Source organism: Stegastes partitus, unplaced genomic scaffold (assembly GCF_000690725.1).
Source record: "Stegastes partitus isolate 25-593 unplaced genomic scaffold, Stegastes_partitus-1.0.2 Scaffold103, whole genome shotgun sequence".
Classification (NCBI taxonomy): Eukaryota; Metazoa; Chordata; class Actinopteri; family Pomacentridae; genus Stegastes; species Stegastes partitus.
In genome coordinates, this window is record NW_007577834.1 from 530,063 (window position 1) to 548,865 (window position 18,803).

The window sequence follows — 18,803 nt, forward strand, 5'->3', positions numbered from 1 at the left end:
CAATGTTTTCTACTTAAATTGAGATTCAAAGCTACTAAACCAAACCTCATTCAAATTCCACATTTGCTCCATAGTTGTAAATTTTTTGCTCAGTGACAATCATGGAATGAGCTCAGGGACTGGCCTGGTCCTGACCCCATGACCCAATTGATGTCCTGACAGCTGAAGAAAGGCACAGGCTCTGAATGGGCAACAAGGGAAAACTCAGAGAGATAAACAGATGCTCCTCTACTGCCCATCAAAACTCCCAAGCGACCACATAACACACAATAATGATACAGAAATATTAAGTCGGAGAGATGGAGAGGGTAAATATACTGTGTTTGATCAGAGGAGGAGCCATCAGTTCTGTGGCTCCCATTTCCTATGTAATTTTATAGAGTTGGGGATTACCTATCCCAGCATGCACTGACAGAAAGCAGAGGAGATTTAGTGGCAGGATGATAACAGCATTAACCTTTGCAGTCGTCACAGTAGGTGACAGGGAGAAAGGGCAAGTGTACTTGTGTTGCAGTGGGTCACAGTGGAATACTTTAGCATTTCACAAATGAGCTCAGTGTATGTGATATGTTAATGCGATGAAGGGATTTTTTTCCCTATGCTCGTTGATGTAATCTGTGTGATTTGAACACACAAGCTAAAGGAGACAATGAGCCATGAGATTATGCACATTGTTAGGTGTCACTGGAATAAGCTTTTTTTTGTTTTTTTTTGAAGGCCTACAGATGGAGCCTTTTCATCTTTATTACATTATAATTGATTTCCGAGTGCTCTACTTTGTCCAGTTTATATTCACACCCTCCCACTCAGGAAGAATGCAGCATCACTGCATAGCTTTCTAACCATTTATAGATCAAACACTATTACAGGATCACACCTGTTAACTTTCCACTACAGGTTCACAGGTTTCCTATAGAGTGCTGATCGCCTCCCTTGAGAGATGCAGCCATCTGTTGAAAAATTAGCATAAAACCACATAATAAGCATGAGAATGATGACATCTATTCATTACCCAAGTCTCTCAACGTGAAATTTGTAACCCTGTGTGTTTGTCCTCTCCTGCAGAGATTCCTCCAGTTCCTGGCATCTAGAAACACCTTGTTCAATCTCAGCAACTTCCTGGACAAAACCGGCTCCCATGGTGCGTGATGTTTTCTTCCTCTCCAAACCAAACCTCCATCATTTACAACACTAAATTATCGCTATTTACTGATCTTCCCACTGTTAATTCTTTTACCCATTTTCTTCCTATGTAACACTTAGATTTAAGACATTAAAGAAGACCTTTAAGACATGGTTTTATGCTGTTAAGACTACGGCAGATTGAGCTTGAAAGTTAAAACCAACCTGGCCACCCCTTGGTTTCAGCTCTCCTAATCCCCACTCCCCTCAGTTAAAGCAGTCTCCATGGAAATTACCACAGCCTCCTGTGGTGATAAACACTTGGTTCACAGCCTGTTGTCAAGGACATTTTGTCTGTTTGAGTAACTGCAGAGTTCAGAAAGCCATTTTTAGACATTTTAAACTCAGTATTAGATTAGAATCAGACTTGCATTAAACTCTTTGGTGGTCATCTCGGCTCATAGAGCTAGAACACTGTCACTGATTCTACAATGAAGAAAAGTCCTACTTAGTTTAACCTGGAATGGGGATTTTTTTTTTACAAATATTCCCATCTGGCTACAGCTAGGGGATTAGCTTAGCTTACCATAAGTGGAATAAATAGCAGACAGCTAGCCGGCTTTGTGAATCCAAACCGTGTCATTTCTACACACATAACAAATTCAACAAATCAGACATAACATGCTAAATGGTTGTTCTTGTTTGTTTTTTTTTTGTCAAACCTTTTATGGAGTCATGCTAGCTGTTGCAGTTGTTATGCTAAGCTAACCTCTCCTACTTACTTATTTAGCAAACAGACAAGAGAGGTAGATGAAGATTGATACCATTAAGTTACAGCCAGAGTTTTAACTTAGCTTCGTATTGCTTAGAAAAGAATGGTGATACTGAAATAATTACGGAAAAAGTTAGACTGACTTTATAAAACTGCAGCTTGTCCTTTTCCATTTCTTTTTTATTTATTTAATTATTTTTAGAGCAAATTGCAAAGTTGAGTGCACTTAATATTTACTATTTGGTTGATATTTCAATATTAGTTTGATTGTTCAGTATTTACAGTTCTCTGATGCATCAGTTATTTTATGTGTTATCAGGCCTGACCAAAACAAAAAAAATAGAAAAGAAAATGTCTGAGATCTCAATAAATTGGAAAAAAAAAAAAAAAAGGAAATCCTCCAAACGAACTGGGAAATCCTTTTTGTCCTACCACCCTCCCAGGAGACAGGTGGCCTTTGGGTTTGGAGCGTCCTTTGTAGACATCTCAGATAGCATCCAGTCCTTAGATGGCACAGCTCAGTCTTTAGGAGCAGATTCTACCAGCATAAAAAAAACAGCGAGGATATCTTTCAACAAAATACATCCACTCTCCTTGGCTCAACAGGTTACAGGACTGAACTTCCACAACATCTTTGTGCATCTGCAAAACAAATTTATGCTGAAAACACTGTTTCAAAGAGCAGTTTTACTCATTCAACCCAGGGAGAATGTACAGAGAAATGTACCTCAATCCATGCAGACAGATACCATGAAAGAAAGTTACAGGGAGTCTGCCCTGCAGCGCTGTGGTGCATTCATGATGCATGGGAAAAAACATTACTCAGCGAAAAATGTAACATTAAAGGAAAATAAAAATAAAATAATGACTTTGACAATAAAAATAACACTGGGTTACACAGGTTTAAGACTTAACTTCCTAACAGCCTTACTTTGAAATGTGTTTTTGTAAACTTTGCAACAGTCTTGCTTGTGTCCTGTGCTGAGTTGTGCATGTGTATTCATTCTTTATGTGTGTGTCCTCCTCAGGCTATGACATGTCCACGTTTATCAGACGCTACAGCCGCTATCTCAACGAGAAGGCCTTTGCCTACAGACAGATGTCTTTCGACTTTGGCCGAGTCAAGAAAGGGTACACTTTTTCATATTTCATGATGTCACTTGCTGCATGATTTCAGCATTATTATTATCTGTTAGTTTAGCTGGGACCAGAATGGCCCTTTCCTACTTGCCCTCCTTGTCCATCATAATACGACACATCCCACAGGGGCCATGTTCGTGACGGAGATGGACTCACTCACCTCCAGCCCGGCGTTAAGCCAACTGTATGGCCTTACCGGGGTGTAGTGAGAGCAGAGATGAATACAGAGAGGGTTATTACTCATGCACAGAGAGGGGACAGCTCTGTTCAGCTGGCAGACACAAGGTCCCTCTGCCTACATAAGCCGGCACTGAAAAATACAGACTGTAGGATAAAGACAGAATAGAGATGAGACACAGTGGTGGATGCTCTGTGTGTGACAAGTGCAGAGACTGGATTCATTGCAGCGGTGACTAGACCATACCTTCCCCACTTATTAAAGGAGGTTTCTCACCAAGCTCTAAATGTTTCAGAGAGCTGCTGCCTAATTCTCCCATTTTCCATTTCTTTCTGTTTGGCTCTGTCTCAGGGCTGACGGAGTGATGAGGACCATGTCAGTAGAGAAGCTGTTGAAAGCCATGCCCACCCTGCAGAGCCAGATCGACGCGCTGCTGGATTTTGATGTGAGTGACACTCGCTAATAGTCAACAATGTCACATTGCAAGGTTGTTGAATTTGCTGAGGGATACGGCACGGAGGAAAAAAAGCATCTATGAAGACATGTTGTGTGATGACATGACATGTCACAGCCTCTTTCACATCAGACTGACAGACCATTCAGAGGGCGCTGAAGTTAATGAAAACTGAAACAGAAGACAGCTGCAATCCAAATTAAAATTTTATTTAAATTACATTTGTATGAGTTGACACACAAATGTGTTACATTGTCTGTCTGAGTTCTGTGATTATTCATTGAAATACACTAATTAATGTCAGTACAGACAATCAACATACCAACACTGAATGCTGCACTACAATCTGGTATAAAACGGATGTAAGAATTGACTTCTTTATACAAAAAAAAATGCAAATAGACCCAAAGCATTCTGGATTTGCGTCTTCCTAGTCAACTAGAACATTTCAGATATCCACAATATTGTTTTTCTTATCCACAACTGTCATTTCAGATATCCACATTGCTAGTCTTGCTAGGACAAATGACGTAACCATACAATTCAGCCGCAGATATCCACAATATGAACTGTGGATATCTGCAGCTAGTTTACAACTAGTAGTAATTCCAGTTTCCGATATGTACAGTTTAATTCTAACTAGTCATAATTATAATTCAAGATATCTTTAATTCCCCCTCAGTTCAAGGTATCTGTGTTGTTCTTTTTAGGTTTCTTAAATTGAGTTTGCGCCTGTCACAGTGATGTTGTAAATATCCTAAACTGGAATTTTGCACAATCAAAATGTATTTTCAGACATCTGTGGTTATGTCAGAGGCTCCAGCAAGTTAGAGGCAGCTTGCTTTTCAAATATACTGCTGTTCTACAACCGTAACCACATATGACAAGCTGTTTTACTGTCATGTCAGAGCAGCCTGAGGTCAAAGTTCCTTTTTGGACCACAAATCCCAAATGAATGATGCTCTCATTCTCCTCCAACTCCTTACTGATAAGCTGTTCCTACTTCACAGCGTTTTTCTAATGATCTGATCTACCACAGCAGCTGCCAATACTTCTGCACAGCACAGTTCAGATGTTTTTCTGGGCCAGTATTCAATGGGAAGCCTCACACGAGCAGCTCTGTGCACAAAAATTCAGTCTAGTCATAATGACATTTGAGATGTCTGCAGCTATTATTTTGATGAGTCAGAACTGAATCTCTGTCGTTTTGACCTGTCAGAATGGCATTAAAGATATCTTGAATGAAACTCCTGACTGGTCACGATATCATTTTGACTTATCAGAATGATGTTGTTGAGATCTGTTATTTTAATAATCATAGTCAGCAGTGAAATGTTAAAATGCATCTTGTGACTGTGTGTCTGGCATCTTGGATTCTATTGAAAGACCGCTTGAAAGAAGAACTTGAAGTGAAGCTGTTGATGCTCTTGGTTATTTAAGCTGTTTATTCCTGGGATTTCACACTAAAAGCTGAAAAATAATCTTTTTCAAAACCAGACTAGACTTTGACTTGTCTGATGTATTTGTGTTCGTAGGTGCATGCACAGGAGCTGAACAATGGAGTGATAAATGCCTGCTTTCTTCTACTCTTCAAAGATCTGATCAAGCTGTACGCCTGCTACAATGACGGCATCATCAACTTGCTAGGTAAAGAATCACTCTTTATGTCAGGATCAGTCAGATGCTGAAGGTACCTTTCATGGATACAGCTTGTGTTACTACCTTTTTTGTCAATAAATAACATCAATACAAGCCAAAACCATCATTGTGTTAGTGCCTAAATACTTGCATATCTTGTCTCTGATACTCAGCCTAAAGTCTTTTGTTCCTTCTGTATTGATTAAAAGAAACTCTTCAAATTGGGTATTAAATGCTGATTTTTGTTTTTTCCAGAAGACGTGTTCATGATAATGTAGGGATTTGTAGTGGTGTGGCTCACTGGTTTTGGCTACACAGAAAAGTTGAATTATGTATTTGGTGTTCGCTTAAGACTTATTATTTAACTTTGTGGCGATAAAGCATATTTCAACTTCTTTTGTCCAGAAAAATTTTTCCAGATGAAGAGAAGCCAGTGTAAAGACGGGCTCGAGATCTACAAGAGATTCCTGACACGAATGACTCGGGTTTCTGAATTCTTCAAAATTGCTGAGGTAACCCGCTGAGCTCTAAGCGTCATGATTAGCTGCTGACTTATGAGCTGTTGTCTTACATGTCACTGTCTTCTTTTACAGCAAGTGGGAATAGACAAAAATGACATACCTGAGCTCACTCAGGTAAGACTGACGAAAACTTTTCTTTGCCCTTATTTATTTTCAATAACGTTTATTGTTGGATATGTGATATTCTTTTAGGCTATACACTAACAGAGCATGTCAGTGTTGAGTTCTTTTTAACACTCTTGCATGAGTGTCTAAAGCTACCACCTATTTTTTCTCCCGCTGTGTGGTTGCCCCCCTTTGATAACAACCAGACGTTCACAGGCAGGTCCTCCACACGACCAATGAGCTGTGGTTCTTTGGTGATTGATGGCCCCTGTGCCCTCCTTCTCTTTTCACTTCCAGAGATGCAGATTGATCATTCAGGCTGAGAGTGTGAGTAGTGAGTAGTGCACAGAGCTAGCTTTGGGAAGCAAACAGCTTAGGAAAGGTCAACATATGAACTCTCTTTTGAGTGCACTGAATTGAAGCACACTGCACAGTGAGTGCACACCCAGCAGACAGACACCAGGCGCTCTGACGAAGTGGGATGATGTGATTGGAAGAGCCGACTGGATGAAAGCTGTGACATGCCATGCAATGCTGCTGACCAGGCGGCTGATTCTCCGCTGCTGAACCTCCTGAGCTAAACATAGTTTTAGTTCAACAATTATATAAAGGCAGAGCAGATTGTTATCCTCAGATTGTGCTGCAGAGTTTCCATTGCAGTTGTAGAGTTACAAGATTATTTGTTGCCTATTCTGATTCATAATTTGTGGGTCACTGACCAATTTAAGTGATTCCCATGATAAGAAACCTGCTTTTTGCAGTTGCTTCCAGAATCAGTTGCAGGCTTTTTAACTCTGCAGCTTTGGAAACTCTATATAGCTGAGGTTACCCTGTCAGACTTTGCAGTATGGATGACTTGCATGACAAGCATGCAGTAACGCTGTCGGATTGAGCTTGTGAGGCTGCTGCAGAACAAGTGGCGAAAACAAGGCGAATTAAAAATACTGTCATGTTGGTGCACAGTATTTAAAGATGGAGGTTGGACTTTCAGAACTTGTCACGTTGAGAAATTCGTGGAGAGTTAACTACCAGTGTTATGTTAGTATGGTTACAGTATGGTACCTTGCTTCCTTGCTGAGGGTTGGCTGAGAGCCCGCCTGGTTTACCAGATTTAAAAACAGTTGTCTTCAATATAATATAATTGGCAACATATATTTTCTACTTGAGTCTGAAGAAGGGCTCTTTTTCCCCCAGACTTGGGAATCCGCCAAGCTTGTACCTTGTCCAAAATACAAATGAGAATTTTTTCAGCTGCCAATTGTGAACCCATTAGTATTCTTCCAGTGTTGAGTAAGCTAATGGAAAAGTTACTCTTGAAATGATATTACACTATTTTTCACTTAATAAATTAAACTGTGAGATGAAAGAGAAATGGTAATTTTATACTGACAAGAAATTGATGGTTGGAACCCTATTAATTGACTTTATTGCAGCGTTTTATATTGTAGACTATAGATTAATATTAAAGAACTTAGTTCAACATCAATCAACCTGATGGATAAGTATTAATGCAGTAGGAAACAGTCTGTGTTTTTTAATGAGAGTCCCTCCCTAAATGCTTGTCGTGCAAAGCTCCCCAGGAGAGTTGCGTTGACCTGCTACTGTTTTCAATATTCACCAATGACAAGTGCAGTGCTGCTCTGTTGGTTGATTTTGTCAGCAACTAATGTTAGTGAATTAAGGAGCACTCTTCAGTCTTACTATGATTTGACTGGATTTGTGAGAACAGATTTGTTTTGAATGTAGCAAAAGCCAAAAGTATTATGTCCAGGAGCAGAAACGCCCCTCATGATTACGATCAGCTCCAATATTGAACATGTTCAGGACTCAAATTTGCCTGGCGTCATATTCAATGGTCCACTAATGTGGGAGGAACGTGTTGAAAATGTGTAGAGCAAAATCATGCATTTCAAGATGTTCTTCTTTGCTAACCAAAGCCTCTGGAGTGCAGCGGACAAACCTCGATCTAAACTCCAGACAGCTCAAAATAAAGCTGCGAGGCTCACACTGGCCTGTCTGTGAGGTGTGAGGCAGAATCTCAGTCTGTCGCGGCTCCAAGCAGAAGATAGCTTGGCACGCAGTCAAATGAGTAAATAGCAAACACTCTGACACTAGCAGGCAGGCTACAAGGGGTTATCCAGTGAAACAAATAGAACAGATGTAGTGCACGAATCTGTAATGTGTAGAGCCATTACAATGTGGAATGTTAAAGCCTTCTGTAAGTTAAATTATTAAAGGCTACTTAAAAAACATACAAAAATGTGGTGAACAATAACCCCAACGTTAATTAACCAACCTGAACAATTGTGATGGAATGAAATCTGATGTGCTTTGTTGTTTTAGTTTTTTATTTGAATGTATCTTGCTGTGAACACACTCTCATTGAGTCTTTTTACATGTGTTAGACATCTTGTTTTATATGGTATGTGTTGTTCAGTGAGGTTCTCAGAGAGAGTCGCTGGTATTTAATGGCACCTAATGGAGACCCTGCTAGAGAATACAGGAAGTACATGCATGTACTGGGCTACTTCTTAGCCAGACCAGTACTTATGGTAAGCTAAGTTAAACTTATTGATTCCTAGTTAAAGTTTCATTAAAGCATGAGAGTGGTATCTTTCTTCTCAAGTGTTGCTTTAAGGAATTATTTCAAAGTCTTTCTCCTACAGTCAGTGGTTGTTCATCTTCCTTCAGGTTGTCGTGTGTTCTCTTACTTCATATTAGTCCCTCTGTTAGGGACATTGTGGGGAACAAGCAAACATGGCGTTTACACTTGTTGCATACGGTTTTGTGTTTTAAATTTAAGTGGGAAATGTTGAGGATGTTTCCGACGTGAATGCTGTACAGACAGCGGTGATAATGCACTTTCTGACAGCCGTCTCCTTAACCTCAAGCAGGAACTAACTCAGCTACTCCTGCCAAGTTTTCAGGAAAAAAATGTCGAAAAAGTCAACAAATGTCTTGGTGTCAGCCTGATAACCATAGCCATAAACAACAAATCAATATAAGGTCAATGACCCTGCTTCAACATGCCGTGATTTTTCTCACCAGCCACTGTGCAGCAGTGTTTATACAAGAGCTACTGTGTCATAAATTAGCAGGAGAGCATCATTAAACTTCACAGTTCAACCAACAGGCTTTTGAAGCTCCTGGATTAAAATATGAGACACTGCATGGGTGATAAAAATTGATTAATCTGTGCAGGAGAGGAAACCCTATCAGTCTCCCAGACAAATGAAACTATAACACATTCATCTTAGTCCCAACTACCAATTTCTGCTCTCATCTCCTCCCGCAGGAATTATATCCGCACAAACAAGACAGAATAATTTCACCACTGACCGACTTCGTAGCTGTGCTGTTATGTCATCAGTGATGCACACTTGTATGTTGTTGTTTTTTTTTTTAGAGTGACGCGTAGAACATAATCTGCAAATGATGGCAGTGTCAGTCATATCAGAAAATCTTCTCAGAAATAATCCTGGAGGCCTCTTGTTGGCACATCCACAGGGAGATGGTTCAGCAGCTTTCATATTGGCCTCCTTGGATGAAAAATATCACTGTATGTGGCCAAACATTGCAGTAATGGAGCTGTTTTATCTGTCCTTTGTACTCGGTGATGAGGACAGACTTTAAAGTCACAGATTGATTAATCTCTCTCTAAGCCAAGACAACACACCACCAGCCTTGGTGCTTTGTTAGTCTTAAGTTTAAAGGATAATAGAATTGGTAGCTTTAAATGGATAGACCCAGCAAACTGAGCAGGGAATTAGGGAAAGTGAATTATTGTCTTATTTTATCTGCTGAATTAGCGCTGACCTCTCTTAAGAAGCTGCTGGATATTGTGCTATCCTTTTCACTGCATGTTGGGAAGTGATGATGTCCCATCCAGCCTGGTTGAGCATGCAGCTTTGCATCGTGGCTCACTGGAACTATGTTTTTCTACTAGCATGACATTAAACCTCTGTTCTTTTCCGTTGCTGCTGTATCCTGCTCTGTTCCCTCAGTGGTTCTCTATTCATTGTGTGACTAATGGAAATGTATAGGTGATTACAGAGATTATACAATCTTGCAATTTTGCAAAGGTAATTGATAAAATCATTGGATGAAATATCTCAGACTATAAACAGTGTGATTTCAGTCCCAAAACAAATATTTCTGTTTTTCCTGGCATTTTGGGATAACATTCATTTTCCAGTTTAAAATTGTGTGTGTGTGTCTAGCTCAGGACAAATTATCATCCATACTGTGTTCAAATCCACAAATCAGACTTAAATAAAAGTCTAGTGCAGATTGCAGGCTCAAGTGCAAATATAGAATGAGTTATCAAAGGAAAGGTAAGCAACGCACCATAAAAACGGATCATTTCAATTGTAGTTAAGGCATTGTGACAGAGCAAAGCGAACTGAGCGGTGCATTCAGAGATAAGGAAAACTGAGAATAGAGTGAGGTCTTCCAAGAGTCAGTCAATATTGATTAGATTATTCAGGAGCAATAAAACTGCACAAGGAAAACAGTTATCAGAGCATCAGGAAGGAAAACATGACCTCATGGCAATGATCAGGATATTAGACAGACAAAAAGTGACTTGCATTATCTTTTATTTGTAGCAACATCGAATACATGTGGTCTGTATACAAACTCTTCAGAAATAAGTGGCAGCTGCTCTCATTCTACCTTTTTTGTTGTAATGCCTAACATGTAGGATCCAAATGCAGTATACTGAAACAACCCGGTCCTAGTTTTTCTATTTGACTCGGTGCCCCACTCTGTTCTATTGTCTCTTTCTCTCTGCTGCATGGTTTTCAGCAAAGGTTGATGGCAGTAATAGCCCTTTGGTTTGTATTTTTCTGCAGGCCCCTGAAAGTCTTCTGGAGTCCCTGGAGACCCACCTCAACACTTTGGAGGGGAAGAAGCCGTAAGTAGTTGTATATACCACAGTCTGTATTGTCTTGTAATAGTTTACCAGCAGTATTTCAGCAGCGGTTTAGCTTTTAGTTGTCTGATCAGTCTTCTCTAGTGTTATTCTGTCATAATTCTCTAACACCTAATTTCCTCTTATCTTTACACAACTCAGAGAGGATAAGTAAGTATTCTCTGTCAATATGAACAGGGCTTGTAAATATACATATTTTTCAACCGTTTTTTTTTATTGATGTATGCCAAAGTGTTTGTTCTATTTTGGTTCCCATTTTCAGTGATTCTATAGAAAAGACATCTGAACAAACAACTTGTATTTTGTGTGGTACAGTTTTGCTTAAGATGCAGTTCTATAGAATCATTTTCACATTTTGTGTCCCAAAATAATTTCGATTCATTGACAGGTCTTTTTTTATTTTAGTTCATGTCCTTACTAACACATAATCTTGCGTTAACTGTCCAGTCTGACTTTTACAAAGCTTTCGTCGCATGCCATTTAAAAACATCCAGCTCTTCCGTTCTGTCTATAATGTTGAAAAGAATAGCTTTGTTGAGGTGGAGCTGGGGCCAAGATGCTGTTACTCAGCAGTGCAGCACGGATCCATTAATTGCAGATGTTCTCTTAATGGAATTGGTTTGAAATGCTGCCTGCCTGAAAACACCAAAGTGATACTTAAGCTGTCACGTTGCCTCCCATCCCAATAACAGCCTTTATGTTTCCTCCCCTACGTCACTAAACTCTTTAACCTGTGTGCTATCATTGTTTTGGCAGGTCGCCCACTAAGGTAAGCCATGTTTCCTGATAATCATCATGTAGTTGTAATAATAGCAGTCTTTACTTATATATCGCACTATTCAGAGTCAAAATACAGTTATCCTGAGAGCTTTGAACAAGTTTCTACTCCAGGCATGATGTGTTAAAAAGCTGTTGAATCACATCAGCTTCCATTACTGTGTTGGTCACCATCTAATGGGCGTCTTTCTCTGCGACAGGATGCGACGGCCAACAACAGCTCGCCGGCTGCTGCTGCTGCACCGCCCAAGCCAGCGCCTCCTGCTCATGCCGGCGGACCCCCTGCTCGCCCCGGGCCGCCTGCCAAACCCCCTCCGCCCTCTGTCACCCCCACTGCACCAGCCCCCGCCGCCACCACCACCAGCAAGTAAGAGTCACTTAGCAGTGATACAACGGGTTTGAACTCAGCTGTAGAAATCTCTGTTCACACACCCCTCGCTCTCTTTCTTTCTCTGTGTTCAGTGCTCTTGATGATGGGTTCCTGTTGGATCTCGACCCCATGTCCTCCTCATCAGCAGGGGGCGCTGCAGCGAGTGCCTCCACGACCGGATGGGGAGGTAAGATGTTTGTCCATCACTGTTCTTCATGCTTCAGCTCTGTTCGCCTGCCAAGGTTTCCATTCTCACACTGCACATGCACAGTTTACAGTGGATGAAGTGCTGCTCAGAATTATTCATAACTCCTGAAACAATGGGTTTTCTGAGTTCAGACAAAGGTAGATAAAAGCAGGTTTCGCAATTCTACTCATTGCTGTTGATTCGATCGGTTAAATTGACTACTACTGGCAGATTTGATAAGCTTTAGCTTTAACAGGCTCACACAGGCTTGTTTTAAAACAAGACTCCGACAAAGGGATCTTAAAAATAGACTTAATTGCCACATACATATCATATTAAACTCTCTTAGAGATATATCCGCTCAAGCTGCAGTTCCTTAATTTATTCATGGATGCTCTTCTGACGATCTTTAGTGTTTAGCTTTAAAAAGATGCTTTTCAAAACACTCCATTAGACAAATGAATCAACCCACTTAGCATACCATTGACAAAGATGCTGCTCTAAAGCTCTGTTTTTATTTATTAGCATAGTTAGCGTAGTGTCTGAGACAAAACCCAGACATTCCAGTTTTCACTTTGACTCTGCGGCTTCACTTTTCAGTCACAAAGTCTGCATCGTCACCAGCTGATCCTCTGTGTAGAAAACACAGGAAGATAAATGAACAGAATTGTTCTTGTATCACCCACAAGAACCCCAATTTTATGAATTAAAATGTTTGACTGCTAGCTAAAAAGACCTGCTTCCACACATGGGGAAACACTACACAGTAGATGTTCTAGTTATAAGCAGGGATTATATTTTTTGACATAACTTGTAATTCTTACCAGACAATAATATGCTTTTTGACCTCGGAATTAACATTTGGTTACAACGGCAGGGAGCGAATTAGTTACCTGCACAACTTTAGCCATGTTAAACCAGACAGTTTGTCACCCAGCAAAGACTTTAAACATTAAATATCTCCTTTCTCATGTTCACCTACTTAGCATGCTTTGAAACCCAAACTTTGACAGGCCCGCTTTGCCAAATGATGTCTGCTCAGCTGTGACGGAACAATAAGTGATAGAGGGAGGGGTTCAGTGAGCGGTCAATTTGCTCTGATGCCAAAAAGAGATATTGAATGGGCTTCACTTAATGTACTTACAGAAAAAAATATTGTAAATGGCAGGGTATATTTTACAGACTTACATTCCATCAAATTTAAATGGACCAGTTCGATGTTCTTCGCATTTCATCCCATTAACTACAAACTCCTTTACTTCGCATTATGTGGACCATTTTCCAGAGCATACAGTGAGTTAAGAACACTGCAGAGAGATTTTAATACCAAAGTAAAGTGTAAAAAAACAAGTGCTGCATAAAAGAAGAAAAAAATCAATGTAAAAACCTGCAGTATGCTTTGGGAAATATTGGGCAGCAGTATAGAGTATATTAAATTTGTCATAAATGAGCTGCAACAACTCAACAGTAGTCAGCTCCCCACAGTAGAATAAGAAGTGGGACCCTCCTCCTCAATGTAGCACAATGTGGAACCTTGCAGTATGTTTTCATTATAAAGCTAATCAGGTGTGTCTTCCTACACCTCCTCTGATGCCTTGAACATGGTCACGATCCCACTGTAGCCTTATTTAAATCTCACTTATATGAAGGATGCTGTCATACTATTTGCTTTCCTGTTGGTCCATGTCTGGTTTTCTTGCTTGTTCTATATAATGTTGGTCACTTTTACATTAAGGATTTCTTAATTTCTTAGAAGCATCTCCATACTCTGAAGTGAAAGCTCTTCCCTTTACTAAGTCACTCATTCCTTCTGGCCTTTCTGTTTTTGTTGTGTTTGTCGTGCAGACCTGTTGGCTGAGGGTGAGTATTTTGTTGACAGCACTCTGCTCCTGACTAAATATGAGAAATCCCCACAGACATCGGATTTTGCAGTGTCCAACCTGGCTTTCTCCCTGAACTTCTCTAGTGTGTCAAACTTTGGTTGCCTAGAAAACAAATTTATTTTCACCTTTAGCACCCAAATTCTTCCTCTTAACCTCTCACCACCCACCAAGTCTGAACTTTTTCACTTCTCAGTCACTTTAACACTGCCAACTTGCTCCCATTTTCTTTTTCTCTCCTTCTATTTCTCTCTGCTGGGGGTTGTGACTGGGTCGTGGCATTTGGATTACGGGGTTTATCTGCATAGCTACTCCAGCCGCTACTGATGGAGCCTCTGAAGCTCTGCTGGCAGAGGAAGAGTCTGCTGATGCTGATGCTGCAGCCGCTGCCGCCCCTGCGGCTGCTGCTCCTGCAGCTGCTGCCGCTACCACTGCCGCCGTGGCTGCATCAGCGCCCACCTCACTGCCCGTCGCTGCTCCCGCCACCACCTCAGCCACAGACATCGACCTTTTCGGAGGTCAGTGTTGGCGGAGGGTAGGATGTAGACCAGGATGCACAGCATGGCGGCCTGCCTGCTTGTCTGCAACAAGCCCCATCGCCATTTAGTCATTTACTGATAGGTTTCCTTTGGAATAAAGCTTGTGTATAGAGGATTGGATTTGACCATTGCTCCGTAAAATTTGAATCGCAGCCGCTATTATATTAATGAGGAGTGTTACATTATAACCCCACAAAAAGTCTACAGGCGTATATACCAGATATCAGATTACACATTTATGTGACATCCAAAAAGAAGAGTCTGATCTCGAGGTTATTCCACTGCTACTGGTTTTTGTTGCAACATGAAAACTTGTTAAAGACCTGAAAAACCTACTACAAACAATACAAATGTACATTATGACATGTCAGTAATTAGATGGCACCCTAACCCCAGTTTGTGCTTCAAACACATTACCATTACATTGAATCACAGCTAAACATCCAATTTTCAAAAAATATTTGAAAAGCCAGACAGTTGTTTACCAGCACTTACGACTGTTTTTAAGGTATTTCCTTCATCCTCAGTGACTCTTATTATTATATTGGAAAGAAAAAACATTTTTAATTTTACTCTTAAATGTATGTATATGTAATAATTATGAAATGTTTTGTGCCATTATTGGAAAACAAAGGCTAAATATTCTGCCTAATTTGTGTGACATATCTTCATTCTTTGGTTAGAAAAGTCCTGAAGGATTCTGGAAATAACAGCAGTAAGAGCTGTTGTGGCATATCTTTTGGAAAGTCTGATGCTTGATGCTGTGACTCAAAATGTTTTTACATCCTGCTTTGTTACTATTGCGTGCACTATTGTGCTGACATAATATCCAGCCTTCACACACCCTGTGTTTCACTGAGCACAGTGCAAAGCATTTATTATTTGTGGCACATCCCAAAAATATGAGTCAGTGCAAAGCAGTACTTTCTTTTCACTGGAGTTATTTAAGGCAGCACACTTGTAATAAAACACCAATGTGATTAAGCATTCATGTGTTTTAAACATGTTCCAGTGCTTTATAATGACGTCACAATGTGTGCACCCCAATAACCCCACAGGAATGTGATTAGTCTGCAACTGTGTGGCATATTTTTGGGATTTGTTTTCTTCTTTTTGTTCGTCACCCTTAATGATTTTCTTCCTAATGACTTACTAACAGTTTCATAAATATGTCAAGATTATTAATCGCTGGATTTTATTTTATGGTATTTTGACTTTTTAATATTAACATCAACCCTAAAATTCTGGCCACTAAAAGGGCCATCAAGTTTCTTTGTTCATCCTTGGACTTGACATTTTCCCTTCTTGTCACAGAGTACAAGTAACTTGTGACAACTTGCCTCATTTCACCAGCCTGCACAGGTGGTGCACTCACTGAATGCAGCATTATGCAGCCCCCCGAAAACTCATCACCTGTCTGATGATACAATTAGGTCACTGACTGCAGGAAGCGGGCTGCATATTTCTTGTATTCTCTGCTTTTTCCTGATTCTGACCTCTCATTTTTGTTTCCTGTCCATTTCATCTGTTTACTCATCTTCTGTTCTTTACATCCGTGTGTCTGTCGGTGTGTTGGCCCGGGTGTTACGTTTTGCGTTTGCGTTCCCGCTGTTTTCGTCTGCAATACCCTAGATGCGTTTGCACCTTCCCCAGGAGATGGTCCTGCTGCCGTAGCCGCGGGCCCTGCTGCTGATGCATTTGGTGGATCTGGTGGGTGACAAAACAGCTTTTTGTGTAAATGTGTGCGCGTGAACGGATGAACGTGTGTGTGATTGCGAAAGCTGTTGGTTTTAGTTTATTAACGCTGCTTCTGCTTCCAGGAGACAGTAGAACAAACACATGCCCTCAGGGCCTACTGTCTCACCCCAAATCCTGCTCTAATGCCCCAGTCATGGACCCTCTCCTCCTTCATCTCGACTACTCTGCTTCTCCTAATATTCACCTCGTGAATACAACAGTAAAAAGCACAGTGCAGCTAATACCTGTATTTCTGTATTCCAGAAATGAATACTATTTGTTTTGATACCACTAACCCTGATAATACCAGATGGTGATGATTGCACTAATCATCTCTGAGCTGCTTTTCTTTTCCTTTAGTTTTTTTAATACCTCCATTCAGTTGCTCTCTTTGACCTACAGTGGTTTACGTAGCAGAACAATGATTGTAGAGACCTACGTATTGTCCAGGCAATAAGCTTTTTCAGATGAATGAAAAGTATTCCTTTTACTGTAAATTTTGCACCTAACCCTGAAGCATGGTGTACTAACCACAGCATTAAGTGCAAATGTAATGTTTTTTAAAAAATGCTTTGACATTAACTTTATTCTGCGCCCACACTTGAGAACTTTTTACCTTTTCAGTTGGAGGACACAGGCTTTTAAATTATCCATGTGTTCCCTGCCTTTTATCTACAGTGTTTTACTTTATCTTCAGCTGGACACAAAATGAAACTTTTAACAGCACACAAATAATACCGTTGTTATATGTTTATATAATAATATTAATACAGTTTTTGGATAGCTGCTGTTAGCGTGCTAACAAGGCAAACAAAGGGAGTGAACTTGGTAAAATGACATGCCAAACTTTAGCATGTTAGCATTTAGCTTGAAGCACTGCCATGCTAACATACAGCCTTAGTCTTGTTCTTCACTTAAGATGTAAGAATAACATGCAAAAATGTAGCTAAGGTTAAAACGCTTTAAGAGAGCGAATGTTGAAATAACATTTCAATGACAGTCAAACTTTAAGATAAAAAAAAAGACAGAATATAAAAATGGCTATTAAATGGACATTTGTAGTAATTACCTGAATACATGACTCATTCGCTATTGCTAATTAGAAATTAGTTGAAGCTATTGACTAATTTACCTGGTGTTGAGTAATATTTCTTAAATATTCCCACCATTAAACTAACTGCTGTAAACTGAACGGCCAATTAATTGTTGTATTTTAATTGTTGCCTGGGTTAGTAATATCTGACTGAATTTAGCTATTTTTATTGGCATGAAGGTGCAGTAATCTTCTGCGGTGCTTCATCCCTTCTCTCACAGAGATAAACCAGTCAGTCTGAACACATTATATTAGCAGCTGAGCACAGTACAAGCCATTTTGTTTATTCACGTTACTGAGGTCTTTGCTCTTCATTACATGTCATAGTTTTATTCAAAGCCTGTGGCCTTCATAGAGTCAATAATGTTTCAGGGACACGTGGATAATTTGGGTGCTGTCATAAGACAAATTGGGGCAGTTGTTCTACACTCCTAACTACAGTGGGTTATTAGTTCCTGAAGAACTGTTCTCCGTTGTCTGTTGTAGCTTGTGGATGCAGCACTGAAGTTAATGAGTGACTGTGTGCTTGATTTCCTTTCTTTTAATCTAACCCTGACTTGGAGCTTCGGAGGCATTTTGCCTCACAAAAAAAAAAAAAAAAGCTTTTTACAGTGTTTGTTCTTTTAACAAACCCTCAATCCCCCCTTCCCCATCCACCCACTACTCCCCCTTCCCTTCTTTTCTCATCATAACCCCCCCCTAACCTTTCAACGCCACCCTCCTGCTGCTCTTCCTGAAGACCCCTTCGCTACGACGGAGGGCAGTGCGGAGATTGCTCCAGAGCTGGACCTGTTTGCTATGAGGCCCACCGACACGGGGGCCGCCGCCGCCGCCACTGCTGCCGTCACCCCTCCCCCCTCTAGTGAGGCGCCGACCATCATCGCCCCCATCGCTGCCCCCGCTGCCCCCACCCCTTCTTCCACCACCACCACCACCACCACTACTACCACAACCACCACCGACACCACCACAGAGTCTGCAGCTGCCCCGACTCTAGATATCTTTGGTGGTAAAGTCCTCTCGCTCTCATTTTGCCTTTTCACTGCATTGCCCTGCATTATGACAATGATGATGATGAAGGTTTTGATGACGATGATGACTGTGTTGCTCTTGCTACTGATGCCTATGGTAGTGACAATGATAACTTGCCCTACCCCTACATTTCAGATTTGTTTTTTCTATTTTCCATGATACCTTTCCTACAGTTACAGATCATGTAGAGTTAATCAAGCATTTTGACCTCCTCTGTGAACCTCGAATGATTTGACTATAAAAACATCCCAATAAAGGCCAGCACTGCTTTACTAATTCATCCACTAATTATTTCTTGTTTGGGGACCAAAACTTGTGCTATTTG

The 18,803-nt window shown here is 40.6% G+C and overlaps 1 protein-coding gene across 1 annotated transcript in view; it reads left to right on the forward strand.

The window, feature by feature from the left end:
* snap91a (synaptosome associated protein 91a) overlaps nt 1-18,803 on the forward strand; it is a 60,868-nt gene that overhangs the window by 30,050 nt on the left and 12,015 nt on the right. Inside the window, exons 3-17 of the mRNA XM_008277618.1 lie at nt 1,066-1,141; nt 2,923-3,025; nt 3,564-3,657; nt 5,202-5,313; nt 5,710-5,816; nt 5,898-5,939; nt 10,784-10,845; nt 11,005-11,013; nt 11,620-11,632; nt 11,841-12,007; nt 12,103-12,197; nt 14,043-14,057; nt 14,386-14,595; nt 16,249-16,326; nt 18,186-18,455. Coding sequence (XP_008275840.1) covers nt 1,066-1,141; nt 2,923-3,025; nt 3,564-3,657; nt 5,202-5,313; nt 5,710-5,816; nt 5,898-5,939; nt 10,784-10,845; nt 11,005-11,013; nt 11,620-11,632; nt 11,841-12,007; nt 12,103-12,197; nt 14,043-14,057; nt 14,386-14,595; nt 16,249-16,326; nt 18,186-18,455 — 1,453 coding nt within the window. The remainder of the gene's footprint in view (nt 1-1,065; nt 1,142-2,922; nt 3,026-3,563; nt 3,658-5,201; nt 5,314-5,709; nt 5,817-5,897; nt 5,940-10,783; nt 10,846-11,004; nt 11,014-11,619; nt 11,633-11,840; nt 12,008-12,102; nt 12,198-14,042; nt 14,058-14,385; nt 14,596-16,248; nt 16,327-18,185; nt 18,456-18,803) is intronic.